This window comes from Cherax quadricarinatus, chromosome 92 (assembly GCF_038502225.1).
Source record: "Cherax quadricarinatus isolate ZL_2023a chromosome 92, ASM3850222v1, whole genome shotgun sequence".
NCBI lineage: Eukaryota > Metazoa > Arthropoda > Malacostraca > Decapoda > Parastacidae > Cherax > Cherax quadricarinatus.
Window position 1 is genome coordinate 1,815,559 of NC_091383.1, and position 23,985 is coordinate 1,839,543.

Genomic DNA, 23,985 nt, shown 5'->3' on the forward strand with positions numbered 1-23,985 from the left:
TTATTATTATTAGAAGCATTGTTTTGCTGTAAACATTTAGTTTGGTGGTTATGTTTACTTAATGCAACATGTAGTGCTTGTTTATATTGTACCAGTGTAATTTTCCATGGGGAAGTGGAACAGAATTCTTCCTCCGTAAGCCATGCGTGTTGTAAGAGGCGACTAAAATGCCGGGAGCAAGGGGCTAGTAACCCCTTCTCCTGTATAAATTACTAAATTTAAAAGAGAAACTTTTGTTTTTCTTTTTGGGCCACCCTGCCTTGGTGGGATATGGCCGGTGTGTTGAAAGAAAGAAGTGGAGAAGAATCCTCTGTAAGCCATGTCGTAAGAGGCAACTAAAATGATCGGAGCAAGGGGCTAGTAATCGCTTCTCTCGTATACATTACTAAATTTCAAAAGAAAAACTTCCGATTTTCTTTTCAGGTCGCCCTGTCTTGGTTCGATATGGCTGGTTCATTGAAAAAAAAAAAAAGAATAGCATGTAATAGTTTTAATTTACTGAGTGGGTAGCATACTAGCTTGCTAGTTTTAACAGTGGTGAGTCAGGGGGTCTAAACTCTCCATTCAGTGAATTAACAAATCATGTCATTTCAATTTCATAAGTCAGTGAATTAACAATTTCGTAAGTCAGTGAATTAACAGTTTCGTAAGTCAGTGAATTAACAATTTCGTAAGTCAGTGAATTAACAGTTTCGTAAGTCAGTGAATTAACAATTTCGTAAGTCAGTGAATTAACAGTTTCGTAAGTCAGTGAATTAACAATTTCGTAAGTCAGTGAATTAACAGTTTCGTAAGTCAGTGAATTAACAATTTCGTAAGTCAGTGAATTAACAGTTTCGTAAGTCAGTGAATTAACAATTTCCTAAGTCAGTGAATTAACAATTTCGTAACTTATAAATGCAATGTTTGTAATGTGAGAGCTTACTGTATCAAATTCTGAACTTCTGACATACAACAATGTTACAGCAACTGCATCAGAAAAACAGAATGTGTTTTGATACGGGTAAACTCAAGTCACGTACGAGAAGATGAACTAGACCCTAGTGAGGTATTCACAATATGAGTAGTTAAATTTTCACAAGCCTCAGAGTCATTGATTGATGCTTAATACATTCCTCAATATCAACAATCAATTCTGATTAGAATGATTGTACAGTGGTACCTCGAGTTTCGAACAGCACCCAAACTGAACAATTATTTAAGTGTATTTTTGTAAGTGCTTTTGTAAGTGTATTTTTGGGAGTCTGAAACGAGTAATCTAATTTACATTATCGTTCGGCATTGGCACTCGAACAGCCTTCTGAAACGAATTAATTTCGTAACGCGAGGTACCACTGCATTATAATATTTGTCCTCCATGGGGATATGGGTTAGAATCCTTCCTGCGTAAGCTGTGTCATAAGAGGCGACTAAAACGTCCAGAGCAAGGGGCTAGTGACCCCTTCTCCTGCATAAATTACTAAATTTAAAAAGAAAAACTTCAGTTTATCTTTCTAGGTCACCCTGCCCTGGTAGGAGACAGCTGGTGTATTACAAAAAAAAAATTTGTCCTCAGTGGACACAGTATACACAATATGAAGGGTATTTCTAGAAATATATCTCTCTAGGGTATACAGTATACCCAAGTACACAAGAAGGGCATTTCTAGAAGTATCTCTCTAGGGTACACAGTATACCCAGGTACACCAGAAGAAGGGCATTTCTAGAAGTATATATCTCTAGGGCATACAGTATACCCAGATATACCAGAAGAAGGGTATTTCTAGAAGTCTCTCTCTCTCTCTCTCTCTCTCTCTAGGGTTTAACACAGTTTTGACTATTACTAACCCAGAATCACAACCTAGGTCTGAATCGGTGATTCTATTATTATCAACTGTGTAATATTATGCTATAAATCTATGGTGATTTCCTGTGGTCAAGAGGGACTGATAAAATTTGACTCACAAAGTGATGGTTACAGTACGGGTGCTCCTTGACTTACGATGGTTCGACTTAAGATATTTCAACTTTACGATGGCGCAAAAGCAATTACAGTGGACCCCCGGTTAACGAACTTTTTTCATTCCAGTAGTATGTTCAGGTGCCAGTACTGACCGAATTTTTTCCCATAAGGAATATTGTGAAGTAGATTAGTCCATTTCAGACCCCCAAACATACACGTACAAACGCACTTACATAAATACACTTACATAATTGGTCGCATTTGGAGGTGATCGTCAAGCGGGGGTCCACTGTAATTTGCAGATGAAACTTAGCGTATTAACCAGCGTGAAGGCAGCAAGTCCCTAACTTGAATTCATTTACTTTTAAATACTGGTACATGTATTTAGTTAGTTACAGTAATTATTTTTATATTTATTCAGTTATGGTAGTTACTTATTTACTTATTTATAATATATCATATTCGTATTCAAATTATGATATTTCTGATTTATGATGGATTCGTCGGAATGTAACCCCATCGTAAGTCAAGGTCTACCTGTATTATAATTTTGGGTTGTGGGTTGAAAAACTTTTGTGTACCACTGCTCCAATTCATCACCGGTCGATCTGCCAATTTTGGAGAGAATTTAATTTTCCAAGCTCCGAGAGAGGCCACACTCGGTACACCACTCGACCATGAATTAACCCTGCCGGCACCGATCCAAAATTTCGCGAGTCGGTCGAGTTCATGGCGTTGTCGCCTTCCAACCACACATGGCCCTTGGGGACCTGAAACAAGATGAATATTACTTTGACATACTATACTTAGTGGGTGATGTACATAGCTGATGTATATAGTGGGTGATGTATATAGTGGGTGATGTATATAGTATGTGATGTATACAGAGGGTGATGTATATGGCAGATGATGTATACAGTAGGTGATGAATACAGTGGGTGATATATATAAATGGTGATGTATATAGTGGGTGATTGTGGCATGCAAAGAGTACGTAACCTTTATTCGGCGCATGGACACACCCTCATTTACAGGCTATCTCCCCCAACCAGCGAACCAGGTTGCTAAGAGTTGATGATGGGGCCCCATCGTTCAACTAGTGACCAGGTTCTAGCCAATAAGAAGGTGGGATTGACAATCGCAGAGGTTATGTGGATACCGCTCTCCTGTCTGCCCTTGTCATTCCCACTCTAGAGCTGGTTGAAGCACGGTCTGCTATCTTGTGGCTTCTATTTCTGCCTTGCTTACCGTGGAGTGCACTATATTTATCACTGTACATAGTGTACATATTGCTGTTATAATTGGTGAAGGATAATATAAGTCTAAACTTTTTCTACTGTGTTTATTTGCTCCCATTACACCTGGGATAACAGGCCATTTGAAATCCTAGGTTGTAATATGGGTAGCCTGTCCGAGAGCTGGACTTAGAGAAACGGTTGAGCTTAGGGTGAAGCTTGTAGCAGGAACATTGTGTAGCTTGCTGTTTCGCTTCGCTTTACAAATTTTGCGTGTCAGTTGCTTATGATCAGCCTTGCTATTGTGTGATCGTTCAACAGCTCGCTACTAGCTTGTTCAGTGTGCTCGCTTCGCTACGGTCAATCTTGTGTGCAGTCGGCTTTGCTTGTATGCGTATTCTGCAATCGTACTGTGCATAGCTAAGCGTGTTCTGCAAATTAACGTGTTACGTTGGGGTATTCGTACTGTGCATAGCGAATAACTTATGCCACCTAGACGAGTCAGACGCCTGGTGTCGGCATATACTTTGCATAACCTACCTAAATTGTCCCTACAGCGTTGTTGGCAAATTGCTCGTTCCATTGGCATTCCCTATAAACGCACTCTCACAGCTGCGCAACTGCGTTCACTTATTGCTGACATACTTATTGAAGAAGAGATGGCACATCAAACTCCTCCCTTTACGGGAGCTAGGGAAAAAACTACTATGTTCTCGCAGGAGGAAGATGATACACCTACGGAGCAAAATGGTCAGTACAGTGCAGCTGGGTTGTCTCAGGGTGAATCAGCGTCGTTGGCACTTGAGCTGGCAAAAATCACGCTGGAGCAAACTAGGGAACAGAGAGCATTCGCAAGGGAAGAATTTGATAGGGAAAGAGAGAGGAGACAGTTTTCGCATTCTGTAAACGATTTCAGTTTACAAAAAGCAGTACAGCTTGTTCCCCGCTTCAATGAGGCCGAACCAGAGCAATTTTTCGAAAGCTTCGAAAATCAGGCTCGAGCCTTGAGGTGGCCGGAACAGCACTGGGCAGCGTTGGTTCATACAGCATTATTGGGTAAGGCACAGGAATTTACGTCGGTATTAACTGACGCTGAATTCTCTGATTATCAAGTAGTGAAGACCACAGTGTTGGGAGCATATACATGTATCCCAGCTAAATATCGTAAGACCTTCAAATTGAACAGGCGGCAGCTTGGTCAATCCCTGGTGGACTTTGTGAGACAGCAAACCAAAGCTTTTACCAGCTGGTATAAAGCGAGTGGTGTCTCTAACTTTGAGGAGCTGGTGCAGCTTATTCTGATTGATAACCTGCTGGAGTCTGTGGGACCAGAGGTTCGTGTCTTTCTGCAGGATCGTGACTTAACCACTGCATTGGAGGCGGCCAGGTTGGCTGATACCTTCGAAACGAACCGCTCCTTGTCCGAGCGGTCCCGTCTCTCTTTTCAACAGTCTGGCGTGAGCAGAGATCGACAACATTGGAGAATGAAGTGCCAGCCGGAGGGAGAGCGTCTACGTCATCCAACCAAGTCACCTGGTGAGCCACGCTTCTCAACATATGGTCCCCCTGCGGAGAGGCAAACTACTTATGGAGCATCTCGACAACAATATCCAGAGAGGCACCAGCCAGAACGACACCACTTGCAACGTCATCAGGGAGTAAAGGGCAAGCCTGTCGTCTGCTTCAGGTGCAATAAAGTAGGTCACATCAGTTCCAACTGCCCCCAAAAACCTCAACCCATCGGGAAAATCTCTAATATCCCTAGTAACATGTCCCCTAGAGAAGTAGAAAAAGGTATGGCCCCTTATTATTGCGAAAGTCTTATTTCCCTTCAGGAAAACTCAGAACCAACTAAAGTAAATACCTTTAGAGATACTGGAGCATATTGCTCACTTGTCAGAGAAGGAATATTACCCCTTTCAGAGAATACTTCTTTGAATTCCTCAGTTTTATTGGAAGCATTTGGAGGAGCTATCTTTTCCGTTCCTTTGCATAAAATTTATGTACAGTGCAAATATTACACTGGGTACTTGACTGTAGGGGTCTCAAAAGGATTTCCCATGAAAAATGCCATGTTATTACTGGGTAATAACATTACTACTGTTACTTCGTGTCCTGAACCTATAATGATTAATGCTTCTCCAGTGTTGGCCATAACTCGGGCAACATCCCAAGGGTTGTCTGGGGAGAATGTTGACCTATCCTTGGACGACTCCGATCTCGGAATAGCCACGTTGTTTTATGAGACACACCGGCCTGAGTCTCGTAAATCAAGTGAACAGACCCCGATCAAGCCTTCCTATTCCCAGGTTGCAGGATTGCCAGATGTCTCTGTTTCCATGCCCGAGGGACTGTCCTTCCGGGAGGAACAACGAAAGGACCCTTCTTTAAAATTCGCTTTTGAGGCAGCCATGGGTAAATCCTCTTTGGGTCATCCAGTCAAGTATGAAGTTAAAAATGATTATTTGGTTTGCACTGAGACTGGTAAGGAGATAGAGGGCCGGCAATTATACGACAGGTTAGTGGTTCCAACCAAGTATAGACCTCAGATATTAAATATAGCTCATAATACGTCATCAGGAGGTCACTTAGGAATTACAAAAACCTTGTATAGAATCACAAAAGAATTTTATTGGCCAAAATTAAAGAAAGATGTGAAGAATCATATTAGGTGTTGCCGAGAATGTCAGCAAGTTGGAAAACCTGGACATTCCATTAAACCTGCACCTCTCCAACCCATACCTGCTGATGGAGAACCTTTTGCAGATTTAATTATAGATTGTGTAGGTCCACTACCTAAGTCAAAGTCTGGAAATCAGTATTTATTTACAATTATGGATAAAGTAACCAGATATCCTGAAGCGATCCCAATGCGTAGTATCAATACTAAAGCTATTCTCAAAGCTTTAACAAAATTCATTTCTTGTTTTGGCATTCCTAAAACTATACAAAGTGATCAAGGTACTAACTTCACTGCCAAAGCATTTAGGGAAGTATTAACTAGGTTAGGGATAATTCACAACTTATCCACTGCCTATCACCCTCAGTCCCAAGGCGCCTTGGAAAGATTCCACCAAACATTAAAAACAATGATGAGAAGTTTTTGCATGCACTTTCCGACAGATTGGGATGAATCTCTACCTTTGTTGCTGTTCTCAGTACGAGAGACGGTGCAAGAGTCTACAGGGTATAGTCCGTTTGAGCTGATCTTTGGGCACAATGTACGAGGTCCTCTTCGGGTGCTCAAAGAAGGATGGATGGGAGAAGACGTAAGCTCAGCACTCTACAACCCGTCTTCAAGGTTGCAGGTGGCACGTGAGTTAGCCACGGCTAACCTAAAGATAGCTCAAAGTAAGATGAAACAGAGGTATGACAAAAGTGCACAATTCCGCTCCTTCCATCCAGGAGACAAGGTGTTGGTGCAGGAACCTATACCTGGCCACACCTTGAAAGCTAGATTTACGGGACCTATGCAGATAGTAAGTAGATTATCTGATTTAAATTATGTGGTAGCTCCCATTGATAAGACCTCAAAAACAAAAACTTACCACATTAATCAAATCAAGGCCTTTCATACACCAGATAAAGTCCCAGTAATGACTCTGTCCTCTACCTCTGAGGACGACTCTGACTCTTTGCACTCTATCTCTGAAATTAATACTAAACTTTCAAATTCTGTCCTCCTCAAGGATCCTAGCCCGTTAATGGATGGATTATCTGAAATACAAGCAACAAATTTAACTGAGCTTCTACAGTCATATCCTAATATTTTTTCGGATGTGCCGAAAAAATGTACGTTAGGTTACCATGATGTAGATGTGGGAAAATCTAAACCAATTAAACTCTCCCCCTACAGAGCTAATCCTGAAAAGCAAAGGCTACTTCAGCAGGAAGTAGACTTCTTGTTAGAACATGGTTTAGTGGAGGAGTCATCTAGTCCATGGGCTTCACCGTGCATCCTAGTAAAAAAGGCTGATGGAGGGTTTCGTATGTGCACAGACTACCGTAAAGTGAACGAGGTCACAATCACAGATGCTTACCCTCTTCCTCGTCTGGATGACGTAATTGACTTTGTGGGTAAGGCTACTTTTGTGTCCAAATTAGATCTCCTTAAAGGTTACTATCAGGTACCTTTGACAGATAAGGCGAAGGAAATCTCTGCCTTCGTAATTCCAGGAGGTCATTATCAGTATACAGTTACCCCCTTCGGAATGAAAAATTCCCCCTCTTCATTCCAGAAACTCGTCCATCAGGCTATTAAAGGACTTGAAGGCACGGCAGCATACCTAGATGATATTGTTGTGGTGTCTGATACTTGGGATCAACACCTACTTAGACTTAAAGCTCTGTTTGAGACCTTTAAGAATTCCCAATTAACAGTTAATTTATCTAAATCTTCCTTTGGCCAGGCCACTATCACTTTTCTAGGCCATGAAGTAGGTAGTGGTAATGTTGCACCTAAACTTGCTAAAGTTCTTTCGATTAAAGATTATCCAGTTCCTCATGATAGGAAATCTCTTCAACGTTTCCTAGGCATGATAGGATTTTACAGAAGATTCTGTAAGAATTTCTCAGATATTGTAGCCCCTCTTACCTCTCTTACCAGTCATAAAGTTCCCTTTAATTGGACGTCAGATTGTAACACTGCTTTTAATAAAGCAAAAAGATTATTGTGCTCTGCACCCATTCTCCTGTCTCCAGACTTCTCCAAACCTTTTTCATTACAGGTTGATGCTTGTGAGTCTGGGGTTGGGGCGGTACTATTACAAATCGGGAACAAGGAGCTGCAGCCAATCGCATACTTTTCAGCTAAGTTCCAGCCACATCAGAGAGCTTACTCTACCATTGAAAAAGAAGCCCTCGCGCTGGTAATGGCTTTGGAGCATTTCGATGTTTATGTGGGCCAGACATCGCAGGTGGTCACAGTCTACAGTGATCACAACCCGTTAGTCTATCTCCAAGCCATGAAGAATCACAACACAAGGCTTATGCGTTGGACGCTCAGGCTGCAGCCCTACAATATCAAAATTCATTATATTGCCGGCAAAGAAAATGTGTTGGCAGACTCTTTGTCAAGAGTCTAGTTTATTATTTTATTTAGGTTAGGATGTATTTGTGGTAACCCCTTTCAAGCTCTTTTTTTTATCCCCTGATGTGGGGGTTTTTTTTAGTGAGGGGATGCGGGCTACCGTCCGCCTGTATCTTGGACCTATGCTAGCCTGTCTGACTGCTGTCTCACTCTAAGTTTAGGGTTTGGCTTTTGGTCACTAGGAAAGCTGAGCTCTATCTAAGAGTTGGATGGTGGAGAGGATAGGCGGTCCCATTATTTTGTGCCATGGCGGCACGGTTACCACTGGGAGGTGGCAGCCTAATCCTGAGCCTTCTCGGGGGTGGGGGTGTGGCATGCAAAGAGTACGTAACCTTTATTCGGCGCATGGACACACCCTCATTTACAGGCTATCTCCCCCAACCAGCGAACCAGGTTGCTAAGAGTTGATGATGGGGCCCCATCGTTCAACTAGTGACCAGGTTCTAGCCAATAAGAAGGTGGGATTGACAATCGCAGAGGTTATGTGGATACCGCTCTCCTGTCTGCCCTTGTCATTCCCACTCTAGAGCTGGTTGAAGCACGGTCTGCTATCTTGTGGCTTCTATTTCTGCCTTGCTTACCGTGGAGTGCACTATATTTATCACTGTACATAGTGTACATATTGCTGTTATAATTGGTGAAGGATAATATAAGTCTAAACTTTTTCTACTGTGTTTATTTGCTCCCATTACACCTGGGATAACAGGCCATTTGAAATCCTAGGTTGTAATAGTGATGTATATAATGGGTGATGTATACAGTGGGTGATGTATACAGCTGATGTATATAGTGGGTGATGTACATAACTGGTGATATACATAATTAGTGATATACATAAGTGGTTGTTGAGATGGTTCGGACATGTAGAGAGAATGGAGTGAAACAGAATGACTTCAAGAGTGTATCAGTCTGTAGTGGAAGGAAGGCGGGGTAGGGGTCGGCCTAGGAAAGGTTGGAGGGAGGGGGTAAAGGAGGTTTTGTGTGCGAGGGGCTTGGACTTCCAGCAGGCATGCGTGAGCGTGTTTGATAGGAGTGAATGGAGACAAATGGTTTTAATACTTGACGTGCTGTTGGAGTGTGAGCAAAGTAACATTTATGAAGGGGTTCAGGGAAACCGGCAGGCCGGACTTGAGTCCTGGAGATGGGAAGTACAGTGCCTGCACTCTGAAGGAGGGGTGTTAATGTTGCAGTTTAAAAACTGTAGTGTAAAGCACCCTTCTGGCAAGACAGTGATGGAGTGAATGATGGTGAAAGTTTTTCTTTTTCGGGCCACCCTGCCTTGGTGGGCCACCCTGCCTTGGTGGGCCACCCTGCCTTGGTGGGCCACCCTGCCTTGGTGGGCCACCCTGCCTTGGTGGCCACCCTGCCTTGGTGGGCCACCCTGCCTTGGTGGGCCACCCTGCCTTGGTGGGCCACCCTGCCTTGGTGGGCCACCCTGCCTTGGTGGCCACCCTGCCTTGGTGGGAATCGGCCAGTGTGATAATAAAAAAAATAAATAAATAATAACATAAGTGGTGATGGGTCTTTGATCTAAGGAATCAGAAACAAAGATTACTTCAAGAAGTTATGTACAATAATAAAACAATAACAATAATAATAATGATAATTAAAATGATAATAGGAATTGGCAGTTTGGAGGGATATGTTGTGTATCTTTATACGTATATGCTTCTAAACTGTTGTGTTCCGAGCACCTCTACAAAAACAGTGATAATGTGTGAGTGTGGTGAAAGTGTTGAATGATGATGAAAGTATTTTCTTTTTGGGGATTTTCTTTCTTTTTTGGGTCACCCTGCCTCGGTGGGTCACCCTGCCTCGGTGGGTCACCCTGCCTCGGTGGGTCACCCTGCCTCGGTGGGTCACCCTGCCTCGGTGGGTCACCCTGCCTCGGTGGGTCACCCTGCCTCGGTGGGTCACCCTGCCTCGGTGGGTCACCCTGCCTCGGTGGGTCACCCTGCCTCGGTGGGTCACCCTGCCTCGGTGGGTCACCCTGCCTCGGTGGGTCACCCTGCCTCGGTGGGTCACCCTGCCTCGGTGGGTCACACTGCCTCAGTGGGTCACCCTGCCTCGGTGGGTCACCCTGCCTCGGTGGGTTACCCTGCCTCGGTGGGTCACCCTGCCTCGGTGGGAGATGGCCGACTTGTTGAAAAAAAAAAAAAAATAGGAATTGTGATATCAACACACTTCTGGCAAGACAGTGATTGAAGGAATGATTGTGAATGTGTATCCTCTTTTTCCGGGTCACTCTACCTTGGTCGGAGGCAGAAAGTGTGTCAAAAAAAAAAGGAGATATCGTATTCCCCTTTTGCTATCAGTTAATCGTATTTCTCATTCTCCAGAGTTCCAGTAACACTTTGTGTTGCTGTTGTCTTGTGTTGCAGACTTCCTCTTCTCAGTGAATAAGTGAAAAACTACCTAATCTATTTGCATATTGAGTAATGGGCAAATATTTTTGTTAGTGGGTCTGGGTTTAAGTAGGACTTGCCTAGCATGGCCCAGTAGGCCTACTGCAGTATTCCTCCTTTCTTATGTTCACAATGTTATTATTACTGTTTTTATTAATTAATGTTATTATTATCAGTCAGTTTTCTTAAAAAGCTCCTCAATACAATATTTTTTTTTTTTTTTATTTTTATTATCACACTGGCCGTTTCCCACCAAGGCAGGGTGGCCCACCAAGGCAGGGTGGCCCACCAAGGCAGGGTGGCCCGAAAAAGAAAAACTTTCACCATCATTCACTCCATCACTGTCTTGCCAGAAGGGTGCTTTACACTACAGTTTTTAAACTGCAACATTAACACCCGTCCTTCAGAGTGCAGGCACTGTACTTCCCATCTCTAGGACTCAAGTCCGGCCTGCCGGTTTCCCTGAACCCCTTCATAAATGTTACTTTGCTCACACTCCAACAGCACGTCAAGTATTAAAAACCATTTGTCTCCATTCACTCCTATCAAACACGCTCACGCATGCCTGCTGGAAGTCCAAGCCCCTCGCACACAAAACCTCCTTTACCCCCTCCCTCCAACCTTTCCTAGGCCGACCTCTACCCCGCCTTCCTTCCACTACAGACTGATACACTCTTGAAGTCATTCTGTTTCGCTCCATTCTCTCTACATGTCCGAACCACCTCAACAACCCTTCCTCAGCCCTCTGGACAACAGTTTTGGTAATCCCGCATCTCCTTCTAACTTCCAAACTACGAATTCTCTGCATTATATTCACACCACACATTGCCCTCAGACATGACATCTCCACTGCCTCCAGCCTTCTCCTCGCTGCAACATTCATCACCCATGCTTCACACCCATATAAGAGCGTTGGTAAAACTATACTCTCATACATTCCCCTCTTTGCCTCCAAGGACAAAGATCTTTGTCTCCACAGACTCCTAAGTGCACCACTCACTCTTTTTCCCTCATCAATTCTATGATTCACCTCATCTTTCATAGACCCATCTGCTGACACGTCCACTCCCAAATATCTGAATACGTTCACCTCCTCCATACTCTCTCCCTCCAATCTGATATCCAATCTTTCATCACCTAATCTTTTTGTTATCCTCATAACCTTACTCTTTCCTGTATTCACCTTTAATTTTCTTCTTTTGCACACCCTACCAAATTCATCCACCAATCTCTGCAACTTCTCTTCAGAATCTCCCAAGAGCACAGTGTCATCAGCAAAGAGCAGCTGTGACAACTCCCACTTTGTGTGTGATTCTTTATCTTTTAACTCCACGCCTCTTGCCAAGACCCTCGCATTTACTTCTCTTACAACCCCATCTATAAATATATTAAACAACCACGGTGACATCACACATCCTTGTCTAAGGCCTACTTTTACTGGGAAAAAATTTCCCTCTTTCCTACATACTCTAACTTGAGCCTCACTATCCTCATAAAAACTCTTCACTGCTTTCAGTAACCTACCTCCTACACCATACACTTGCAACATCTGCCACATTGCCCCCCTATCCACCCTGTCATACGACTTTTCCAAATCCATAAATGCCACAAAGACCTCTTTAGCCTTATCTAAATACTGTTCATTTATATGTTTCACTGTAAACACCTGGTCCACACACCCCCTACCTTTCCTAAAGCCTCCTTGTTCATCTGCTATCCTATTCTCCGTCTTACTCTTAATTCTTTCAATTATAACTCTACCATACACTTTACCAGGTATACTCAACAGACTTATCCCCCTATAATTTTTGCACTCTTATCCCCTTTGCCTTTATACAAAGGAACTATGCATGCTCTCTGCCAATCCCTAGGTACCTTACCCTCTTCCATACATTTATTAAATAATTGCACCAACCACTCCAAAACTATATCCCCACCTGCTTTTAACATTTCTATCTTTATCCCATCAATCCCGGCTGCCTTACCCCCTTTCATTTTACCTACTGCCTCACGAACTTCCCCCACACTCACAACTGGCTCTTCCTCACTCCTACAAGATGTTATTCCTCCTTGCCCTATACACGAAATCACAGCTTCCCTATCTTCATCAACATTTAACAATTCCTCAAAATATTCCCTCCATCTTCCCAATACCTCTAACTCTCCATTTAATAACTCTCCTCTCCTATTTTTAACTGACAAATCCATTTGTTCTCTAGGCTTTCTTAACTTGTTAATCTCACTCCAAAACTTTTTCTTATTTTCAACAAAATTTGTTGATAACATCTCACCCACTCTCTCATTTGCTCTCTTTTTACATTGCTTCACCACTCTCTTAACCTCTCTCTTTTTCTCCATATACTCTTCCCTCCTTGCATCACTTCTACTTTGTAAAAACTTCTCATATGCTAACTTTTTCTCCCTTACTACTCTCTTTACATCATCATTCCACCAATCGCTCCTCTTCCCTCCTGCACCCACTTTCCTGTAACCACAAACTTCTGCTGAACACTCTAACACTACATTTTTAAACCTACCCCATACCTCTTCGACCCCATTGCCTATGCTCTCATTAGCCCATCTATCCTCCAATAGCTGTTTATATCTTACCCTAACTGCCTCCTCTTTTAGTTTATAAACCTTCACCTCTCTCTTCCCTGATGCTTCTATTCTCCTTGTATCCCATCTACCTTTTACTCTCAGTGTAGCTACAACTAGAAAGTGATCTGATATATCTGTGGCCCCTCTATAAACATGTACATCCTGAAGTCTACTCAACAGTCTTTTATCTACCAATACATAATCCAACAAACTACTGTCATTTCGCCCTACATCATATCTTGTATACTTATTTATCCTCCTTTTCTTAAAATATGTATTACCTATAACTAAACCCCTTTCTATACAAAGTTCAATCAAAGGGCTCCCATTATCATTTACACCTGGCACCCCAAACTTACCTACCACACCCTCTCTAAAAGTTTCTCCTACTTTAGCATTCAGGTCCCCTACCACAATTACTCTCTCACTTGGTTCAAAGGCTCCTATACATTCACTTAACATCTCCCAAAATCTCTCTCTCTCTGCATTCCTCTCTTCTCCAGGTGCATACACGCTTATTATGACCCACTTCTCGCATCCAACCTTTACTTTAATCCACATAATTCTTGAATTTACACATTCATATTCTCTTTTCTCCTTCCATAACTGATCATTTAACATTACTGCTACCCCTTCCTTTGCTCTAACTCTCTCTTGTGATTGAAAAAATAAATATAAAACTGAATAGTAAATACTCGCAAGATCTTTCCATTTGCTACTCAATTCTGGATATATACTTTTCTACACACAAAGGGTCGAATAGAAAGCAGCAATTCAGGGGTCGAGTGGCACTCAAAAACAGACACAGAGGAGCTGTGACTCAACTCCTGCAACCACAAATAGGAGAGTACTCAGACCAAACTGTAAATAACTGAAGCTATCTGTGACACAGCCTTTAATAATAATAATAATAATAATAATAATAATAATAATAATAATGAGAGACTTCATTCTAAAGGATGAGTGTGAATGTTATGGTTTGGAAGATGATTTAAAGTGTGGTGACACACCTCTAGCAAGACAGCTGTTGAACGAATAATGGTGAATGTGTTTCCTTCTTTGGTCACCCTATTTTGGCAGGCAATAACTGATGTGGCAAACAAATTCATTTTAAAATGCACATACAGTAAGTCCTCAACTTATAAACACACTGGGAACCTCCTGAATTGTTCATAATAATGATATTATACACAATAATGATATATAAGGACAACATCGGTTTTCTGGAACCTTCGGTTCCAAAGCCTTTCCGGATTACTGATTTTTCTGGAACCTTTGGTTCCAAAGCCTTTCCGGATTACTGATTTTTCTGCTTTTAGAGAGCGCAGTATTCCTTGGTCTTGGGGTTGGATAAGTGATGTACAGTTTGGTGGTAAATACACTGCCGTGGGAACTTCAAGTTCCTGCTCGTAAATTTGTATGGAATATAAGAGGTTCCAGACCATCAGTGTCTGGAAAATCGATGTTGTACCTGTAATAATGATATTATACACAATACGAAAGATTTTCAACGTGTTGAGGACATACTGTACACGAATATTTGGGTAGACTTACGATGTAAGTCCGAAAGCCATTCTTGACCTTGTCTCCGCTGAGTCCGGTGACCCGCTTGCAGATGTGGTGGTGGGGATTGGTCGGGGAGCGAGCGATGATCACATCCCCTCGACTGATGCGGTTGAATCGAGGAGAGATGTGCTCGGTGAGAATCACATCCTCCGAGAATATTGTTGGCTCCATAGAAGGTCCCTTACACTGAAAAAAATAAAGTTGAGCCAGAAAATATTTCACGGGAAGAAATCAGCATAAAACATACAGTCGATTCCCTTATAAATTATTATAATCATAACTAAGTGCTAAACCCATAAGGGTCATACAGACTCCCATACAAAGCTCCTATTTATAAAGAAATTTTTCGTCAATGCAATTGATGAAGTACATTCGGCCCCCCACTTAACAGACTTCAGAAATACGGAACAAAATCCACTGGATCAATAGGCTTGGAAACAATTAAAATTAAAAATTGTATTTGTACTTAACATGTAATACAACGCTGTTGGTACAAAAGAAAGCCATGGTGACATCACCTTGGTACTATTACCATGGTGATGTTATTATGGTAATGACACCATAGTGATGTCACCATGGTTGCTGAACATATTTTTAGAAGGGGATGTAAAAGAAGTGAATGCTGGGTTAGGCTTTGATATCATAAATCTAAACAATAACAAGGACAGTAATAGGTTAGCTTGAGTCCTCAAGATGGGAGGTATAGTGCCTGCACTCTGAAGGATACATAGGGATAAACCATACCACGGACAGGGATAGAACCCACGATCAGTGTCTCAAAACTCCAGACCGTCACAACGGTTTGGAGTTTTGAGACTCTCTGATCGTGGGTTCTATCCCCATCCGTGGTATGGTTTGTTTGCAATCATGTCATTACAATTTCGTGACTGATGCACAGGGATGTTACAGTCATGGAGGTGGGAAGTACAGTGCTTGAACACTGAAAAATAAGTGAGGATGTTACAGTTCAGAGAGCCCACTGAAGTGTAACCTCCAAGAACATCTGACAAGACAGCTACAAAATGAGAAATGGTGAAGGCATTTTCTTCTTTGCATTCCCCAGATGGCCAATGTAGTCAATTAAAAAAAATATAAAACTTGTACACATTCAGCATGTGAAATTGCTGACCTAGAAAATGTACAGAGAACCTTCACGGCGCGCATAATGGAGATAAAACACCTCAATTACTGGGAGCGCTTGAGGTTCCTGAACCTGTATTCCCTGGAACGCAAGAGGGAGAGATACATGATTATATACACCTGGAAAATCCTAGAGGGACTAGTACCGAACTTGCACACGAAAATCACTCACAACGAAAGCAAAAGACTTGGCAGACGATGCACCATCCCCCCAATGAAAAGCAGGGGTGTCACTAGCACGTTAAGAGACCATACAATAAGTGTCAGTGGCCAGAGACTGTTCAACTGCCTCCCAGCATACATAAGGGATTTTAACAATAGACCCCTGGCTGTCTTCAAGCTGGCACTGGACAAACACTTAAAGTCGGTACCTGACCAGCTGGGCTGTGGCTCGTACATTGGATTGTGTGCAGCCAGCAGCAACAGCCTGGTTGATCAGGCTCTGATCCACCATGAGGCCTGGTCACAGACCGGAACTCTCTCCAGGTAAACTCCAGGCAATATAAAAATCCACCGTATGTGATCTTTCACAAATATGTTTAAAAAAATAACAACACTGCGACTAGCCAAGGACTTGAACTCATGCTGCTTTGGCCTGCCTCATGGTGGGCGAAAACTCATGACGCCTTAATCCACTGGACAAAGCAAGCCAAAGCAGCATGGGTTCGAGTCCTTGGCTAGTTGCAGTGTTGTTATTGGTCAATACCACTTGTCCGTGGGCACAATAATGTTTGAAAAAATATATAAAAATTGGAATAGTGCATGAAAATGTCCTTTTAGTACATTCTATTAAATTTTTAACAAACTTTTTCATTTGTATAAACAAAAAATACATGGAGGAGCTTCATATTATTATTATTATAATCCAGGGGGAAGCACTAAACCCATAAGATTATGCAGCGCCTGTAGGGGGAAATGTGGAAAGTATTCAGGCTTAATTCAGGGAACTGGAGCACAGATCCAATTCCCTAGATCAAGAGCCCCTCACCAACATCAAAGAACCTTCCTTGAGGGGAGGAGCTTCATAAGAAAGCTGATTCTATTCTCCCAAAATTTTGAAAGCCTCCAGCACCAAGGCACTCAGGATCTTAATGACAACTCACACACTGAGTGTCTGTAGTTCAATCTCCGGTATGGGTGGGAATACAGTGGACCCCCGGTTAACGAACTTTTTTCATTCCAGTAGTATGTTCAGGTGCCAGTACTGACCGAATTTTTTCCCATAAGGAATATTGTGAAGTAGATTAGTCCATTTCAGACCCCCAAACATACACGTACAAACGCACTTACATAAATACACTTACATAATTGGTCGCATTTGGAGGTGATCGTTAAGCGGGGGTCCACTGTATTGGGCGTGTTTCCTTACACCCGCTGTCCCTGTTCACCTAGCAGTAAGTAGGTATCTGGGTGTTAGTCGCTTACACCTGCTGTCACTGTTCACCTAGCAGTATGTAGGTACCTGATACCTTCGAAAAGTTTCGAGAGTTTATCTACTCTCTGAGCCCGGCCATGGGCCAGGCTCGTCTGGTGCTTGCCTGGTCAACCAGGCTGTTTGCTAGTCACCTTACACCTGCTGTCCCTGTTCACCTAGTAGTAAATAGGTACCTGGGTGTTAGGTGACTGATGTGGGTGGCATCCTGGGGGACAAGACAGAAATAAGACAGAAATAAGACAGACAGTCCTCAAAGACACACTGACTTTCTTGGGTTATCCTGGGTGGCTAACTCTCTTTACCCTTCGTTATCCTGGCTGGCTATCCCTCCCCAGTTAACCTGGCTGGCTAACCTTGCCCTGGGTTACTGTGGCTGGCTAACCGTACCCTGGGTTATCCTGGCTGGCTAACCCTCCCCTGGGTTATCCTGGCTGGCTAACCCTCCCCTGGGTTATCCTGGCTGGCTAACCCTCCCCTGGGTTATCCTGGCTGGCTAACCATCCTCAAATTAAAAATCCCAACTTATCTTATCTTACCACCACAAAGTCTCCGACAAACTCGAGGGTACAGTGAGCAATACAGCCGTACTGTACCATGTACCCGGCCACTCCCAGCCACTTGCCGAAGAAGCGGTAAGCGCTCATCCGCACGGTGCTGTGTCTGCATCTGCCTCACATCCCCAGTACTGAAATATCGAACTCTGTCAGCTCTGGGGTAGTACAGTGATGAATTAATACTAGTATAATAATTAATGCTGGTACGTTAATGTACAGTACTTAATACTGGTACAATAATTAATGTTGGTACAATAATGTACAGTACTTAATACTGGTTCAATATTGTATAAAGAAGCTTAACAAAACAGCTCACTGTATATAGAAGAGCTTCATCAGAAAGCTCACTCACTGCATATACACAGCAAATAATTTCACATCGTCGAAAATCTGACATTACATACTTAAATTATTGAGAGACATTTAGCGTCATTTCCCAGTGAGACATGCATGTCCATGCTGGGGTGACAGTGTGTCCAGTGTCTCCTGGGTCGCTGTACCGTGTCCTCCGTCCTTATTTATGTCGGAGGCATTGCAACGCCCGTACCCTGCAATATAGTGAAGATATTAATAAGCGCCAATGATACCAGACAAAATGTTACTATGTATTCAGAATAATGGAAAGTCACAATATCGTGGCTGGAACAATACACAACTAACCCACAAAGCCACAATACTAAGGCTAACCCTCCCCAGGTTAAAAATCCCAACAAATTTTATCTTAATCTCTTATACAGTGCCATACACACAATAAACTTGCATACAGGGGGACTAAAATTCTCATGATAACGTTTGGGTCCGACTAGGAATATTAACTAGTCTGTGTGACTAATTAATAGTACGAATCGGACCGAAATGTTTTAACCCTTTGAGGGTCGACAGGTCCTCTCAGAGATTTGTTCTCAGGGTTGCCAAAATTTCCAAAAAAAAAAAAATTATATTTTTCTATATGAAAAGATAGAGAATCTTTTCCCGATCAGAATGACACCAAAAGTATGAAATTTGATGGAAAACTTACAGAATTACGCTCTCTCGAAGTTAGCTGTCTCGACGATGTTTACGCATCGGTGAATTTGCCCACTTTGAGCCCTATTTTCGGCCAATTCCAGTGTACTAGTCGACAAAAATCATAAATATTTCGCTAGAACTCCGTTTTTTCTATCGAATGAGTACAAGAAACCACCCATTTACCGATTTCAACTATCCAATAAAGTTTACCTGGAGAGAGTTCCGGGGGTCAACGCCCACGCGGCCCGGTCTGTGACCAGGCCTCTTGGTGGATCAGAGCCTGATCAACCAGGCTGTTACTGTTGGCTGCACGCAAACCAACGTACGAGCCACAGCCTGGCTGGTCAGGAACCGACTTTAGGTGCTTGTCCAGTGGTCAGAATTTAGCAATTTTGTCAATTTCACACAAATTTCAAAAGATGCCAATTTCCAAATAGGGTTCAGAATAAACAAGACAGACATTCCTGGCACTAAAATAACATTTCCTCTGTTCATTAGTCACGTCTCAAGGCCCCTCTTATATTTCTTTTTCTTTCCACTTTGAATTTTTATTCTTACAAAAAAATAGAAGATTTACTGTTATGCAGACTACTGCATTAGTGTAGAAATGGTATAAATAATATCAGCGCACTTGTGAAAGGATATTAGACTCACCAGTTGACATGTATTGGACGCCTGGCATGATTTGTTTGCTTTTGAACTTTGGTAAAAATCGAACATTTCTGTTACTTTGAGGTCAGTTTCAAGGTACTTTTCATTGTGAAACCAATCAAACTCATCTCAATTTCTGTAATATGTCTTCCATTCTATAAAATGAGACCAGGAAAACTAGAATACAACCATAAATACCATACGAAAATACTGTGCATAGTCGCTGTTTTAGTCCCAAAACACTGTTTAAGTTTTTTTTTCTCATTACGCACTGTGTGCTGCAGGTTTTTTGTTTATACTGCGCACACTGACCACATAGACCCATTCTTTCATATGTAGGCCTACCAGCTTTCTCTCACTAGATTTGAGGGCGCTAGAATTTATGCGTACTAGTGCGTCAAAAACCCTGGCGCGTAAGCCGTACTAGTACGGCTGAAACCCCGAAAGGGTTAAGTTTCATTCTCCCACGAGCGTTTTTTTTGTGTGTGTATTGTTCCAGTCACGGAATTGTGACTCTTCATTTTTTCGTGGTTCTCCGACCAACAAAGCAAATCTGAAAAGACTGAAAATTATTGAAAATAAGATGTAAGTAAGTCAGTATTAGTTTTAGTTACATTTAGTTTTAATTAGGTTTAATTAGTTACTTATAGTTAGTCACTTTAAGTTAGTTTTAATTAGTTTTAGTTTTAATTATTTTTAGGTAGTTTTAATAAGTTTTAATTTCAATTAGTTTAAGTTAGCTAGTTTAATTAAAGTTTATTTAGTTAGAGGAACATATAAATACAGTTATAATACACAGGATAACACATAAAAATAGTCAGTCGAAGCGACTTATTTCCATTGGGGTCGTTGAGTGAGGTTTACAATAGACGCGTGTCCAGGACACGTAGGCCAGGACACGCGTGAGACTGGACACGCTGAAAGAGAATAAAACAAATAAAACATGTTTAAGCCAGGCAAGCCAGTCAGTGTGGCTTATTAAGGTCCCCCCCCCCCAGGATGCCACCCACAACACCTACGTACCTATTTACTACAAGGTGGTGGTTATACAGCCCCTGGGGTATGGAAGGTCATCAGAAATGGGAGATGGAAGGTCATACCGTCTCCAATTCCTCGGATCAAGATCCCTCGCGTATCGTTACCTCCTCGGGAGACTTTGACGTCCAAAATAAATTCCCTTTTTTTCCACCTTTTAAACCAAAAATTTGCCACAAAAAAACCATAACAACATTACACGAAAAAATCCATTACAAAAAGTCCAATAAACTTACAATATTTAAATTAAAAAGGGGTTTAAAACCCTTAATTTCTTTTTTCTCCTGAAAAATTAAGGTCAGATGTCTTTATTTACGTTGGGTTGTAGGGCTGCCGGTGCTGGAGGAGCCGTATGACCGTTATTTAGGTTTCCATTCATAAATTTACATATTTACGGGAAATGTTTAACCTTTAGAGGATTATAGAGTTACTGGTGAATGAAGGAAGAGTCAGGTTTGATCTGAGGACAAGAGATACAGCTCAGTTTAGTTTTATAAAGGCTTTCACCGGTATTAAAGTTGTTCTCCTAAGTGAACCCACCGTGAGTCCGAGTTCGTTAAGGGTCCTGAGAGTGGTCCTGGTGATGGTGCTTCAGTCCCCTCGGTCACCATCTTAATAGTGTCCTGGTGATGGTGCTTCATTCCCCTCGGTCACCATCTTAATAGTGTCCTGGTGATGGTGCTTCAGTCCCCTCGGTCACCATCTTAATAGTGTCCTGGTGATGGTGCTTCAGTCCCCTCGGTCACCATCTTAATAGTGTCCTGGTGATGGTGCTTCAGTCCCCTCGGTCACCATCTTAATAGTGTCCTGGTGATGGTGCTTCAGTCCCCTCGGTCACCATCTTAATAGTGTCCTGGTGATGGTGCTTCAGTCCCCTCGGTCACCATCTTAATAGTGTCCTGGTGATGGTGCTTCAGTCCCCTCGGTCACCATCTTAATAGTGTCCTGGTGATGGTGCTTCAGTCCCCTCGGTCACCATCTTAATAGTGTCCTGGTGATGGTGCTTCAGTCCCCTCGGTCACCATCTTAATAGTGTCCTGGTGATGGTGCTTCAGTCCCCTCGGTCACCATCTTAATAGTGTCCTGGTGATGGTGCTTCAGTCCCCTCGGTCACCATCTTAATAGTGTCCTGGTGATGGTGCTTCAGTCCCCTCGGTCACCATCTTAATAGTGTCCTGGTGATGGTGCTTCAGTCCCCTCGGTCACCATCTTAATAGTGTCCTGGTGATGGTGCTTCAGTCCCCTCGGTCACCATCTTAATAGTGTCCTGGTGATGGTGCTTCAGTCCCCTCGGTCACCATCTTAATAGTGTCCTGGTGATGGTGCTTCAGTCCCCTCGGTCACCATCTTAATAGTGTCCTGGTGATGGTGCTTCAGTCCCCTCGGTCACCATCTTAATAGTGTCCTGGTGATGGTGCTTCAGTCCCCTCGGTCACCATCTTAATAGTGTCCTGGTGATGGTGCTTCAGTCCCCTCGGTCACCATCTTAATAGTGTCCTGGTGATGGTGCTTCAGTCCCCTCGGTCACCATCTTAATAGTGTCCTGGTGATGGTGCTTCAGTCCCCTCGGTCACCATCTTAATAGTGTCCTGGTGATGGTGCTTCAGTCCCCTCGGTCGCCATCTTAATAGTGTCCTGGTGATGGTGCTTCAGTCCCCTCGGTCGCCATCTTAATAGTGTCCTGGTGATGGTGCTTCAGTCCCCTCGGTCGCCATCTTAATAGTGTCCTGGTGATGGTGCTTCAGTCCCCTCGGTCACCATCTTAATAGTGTCCTGGTGATGGTGCTTCAGTCCCCTCGGTCACCATCTTAATAGTGTCCTGGTGATGGTGCTTCAGTCCCCTCGGTCACCAACTTAATAGTGTCCTGGTGATGGTGCTTCAGTCCCCTCGGTCACCATCTTAATAGTGTCCTGGTGATGGTGCTTCAGTCCCCTCGGTCACCATCTTAATAGTGTCCTGGTGATGGTGCTTCAGTCCCCTAGGTCACCATCTTAATAGTGTCCTGGTGATGGTGCTTCAGTCCCCTCGGTCACCATCTTAATAGTGTCCTGGTGATGGTGCTTCAGTCCCCTCGGTCACCATCTTAATAGTGTCCTGGTGATGGTGCTTCAGTCCCCTCGGTCACCATCTTAATAGTGTCCTGGTGATGGTGCTTCAGTCCCCTCGGTCACCATCTTAATAGTGTCCTGGTGATGGTGCTTCAGTCCACTCTTAATAGGTCACCATCTTAATAGTGTCCTGGTGATGGTGCTTCAGTCCCCTCGGTCACCATCTTAATAGTGTCCTGGTGATGGTGCTTCAGTCCCCTCGGTCACCATCTTAATAGTGTCCTGGTGATGGTGCTTCAGTCCCCTCGGTCACCATCTTAATAGTGTCCTGGTGATGGTGCTTCAGTCCCCTCGGTCACCATCTTAATAGTGTCCTGGTGATGGTGCTTCAGTCCCCTCGGTCACCATCTTAATAGTGTCCTGGTGATGGTGCTTCAGTCCCCTCGGTCACCATCTTAATAGTGTCCTGGTGATGGTGCTTCAGTCCCCTCGGTCACCATCTTAATAGTGTCCTGGTGATGGTGCTTCAGTCCCCTCGGTCACCATCTTAATAGTGTCCTGGTGATGGTGCTTCAGTCCCCTCGGTCACCATCTTAATAGTGTCCTGGTGATGGTGCTTCAGTCCCCTCGGTCACCATCTTAATAGTGTCCTGGTGATGGTGCTTCAGTCCCCTCGGTCACCATCTTAATAGTGTCCTGGTGATGGTGCTTCAGTCCCCTCGGTCACCATCTTAATAGTGTCCTGGTGATGGTGCTTCAGTCCCCTCGGTCACCATCTTAATAGTGTCCTGGTGATGGTGCTTCAGTCCCCTCGGTCACCATCTTAATAGTGTCCTGGTGATGGTGCTTCAGTCCCCTCGGTCACCATCTTAATAGTGTCCTGGTGATGGTGCTTCAGTCCCCTCGGTCACCATCTTAATAGTGTCCTGGTGATGGTGCTTCAGTCCCCTCGGTCACCATCTTAATAGTGTCCTGGTGATGGTGCTTCAGTCCCCTCGGTCACCATCTTAATAGTGTCCTGGTGATGGTGCTTCAGTCCCCTCGGTCACCATCTTAATAGTGTCCTGGTGATGGTGCTTCAGTCCCCTCGGTCACCATCTTAATAGTGTCCTGGTGATGGTGCTTCAGTCCCCTCGGTCACCATCTTAATAGTGTCCTGGTGATGGTGCTTCAGTCCCCTCGGTCACCATCTTAATAGTGTCCTGGTGATGGTGCTTCAGTCCCCTCGGTCACCATCTTAATAGTGTCCTGGTGATGGTGCTTCAGTCCCCTCGG

General features: G+C 43.3%; 1 protein-coding gene across 1 annotated transcript; it reads right to left on the minus strand.

Annotated features, from left to right (window-relative positions):
- Nucleotides 1–475: 475 nt before the first annotated feature.
- LOC138855370 (mitochondrial inner membrane protease subunit 1) lies at nucleotides 476–20,992 on the minus strand. Its single transcript, XM_070104441.1, has 5 exons — nucleotides 20,898–20,992; nucleotides 18,372–18,515; nucleotides 17,950–18,098; nucleotides 14,827–15,024; nucleotides 476–2,712 (listed from the first exon to the last, which is right to left on the minus strand). The coding sequence occupies exons 3-5, from the start codon at nucleotides 18,055–18,057 to the stop codon at nucleotides 2,539–2,541; spliced, it is 480 nt and encodes a 159-aa protein (XP_069960542.1). The 5' UTR covers nucleotides 18,058–18,098; nucleotides 18,372–18,515; nucleotides 20,898–20,992; the 3' UTR covers nucleotides 476–2,538.
- Between the last annotated feature and the right edge of the window lie 2,993 nt (nucleotides 20,993–23,985).

What these genes read in the sequence shown, in the direction of transcription:
- LOC138855370 (XM_070104441.1), bottom strand. Translation starts at nt 18,057, where the DNA reads ATGAGCGCTTACCGCTTCTTCGGCAAGTGGCTGGGAGTGGCCGGGTAC. An exon ending in TTGTCGGAGACTTTGTGGTG is followed by an intron (nt 15,025 to 17,949) that starts GTAAGATAAGAT and finishes TATTTTTTTCAG; the next exon opens with TGTAAGGGACCTTCTATGGA. An exon ending in ATGGCTTTCGGACTTACATC is followed by an intron (nt 2,713 to 14,826) that starts GTAAGTCTACCC and finishes ATCTTGTTTCAG; the next exon opens with GTCCCCAAGGGCCATGTGTG.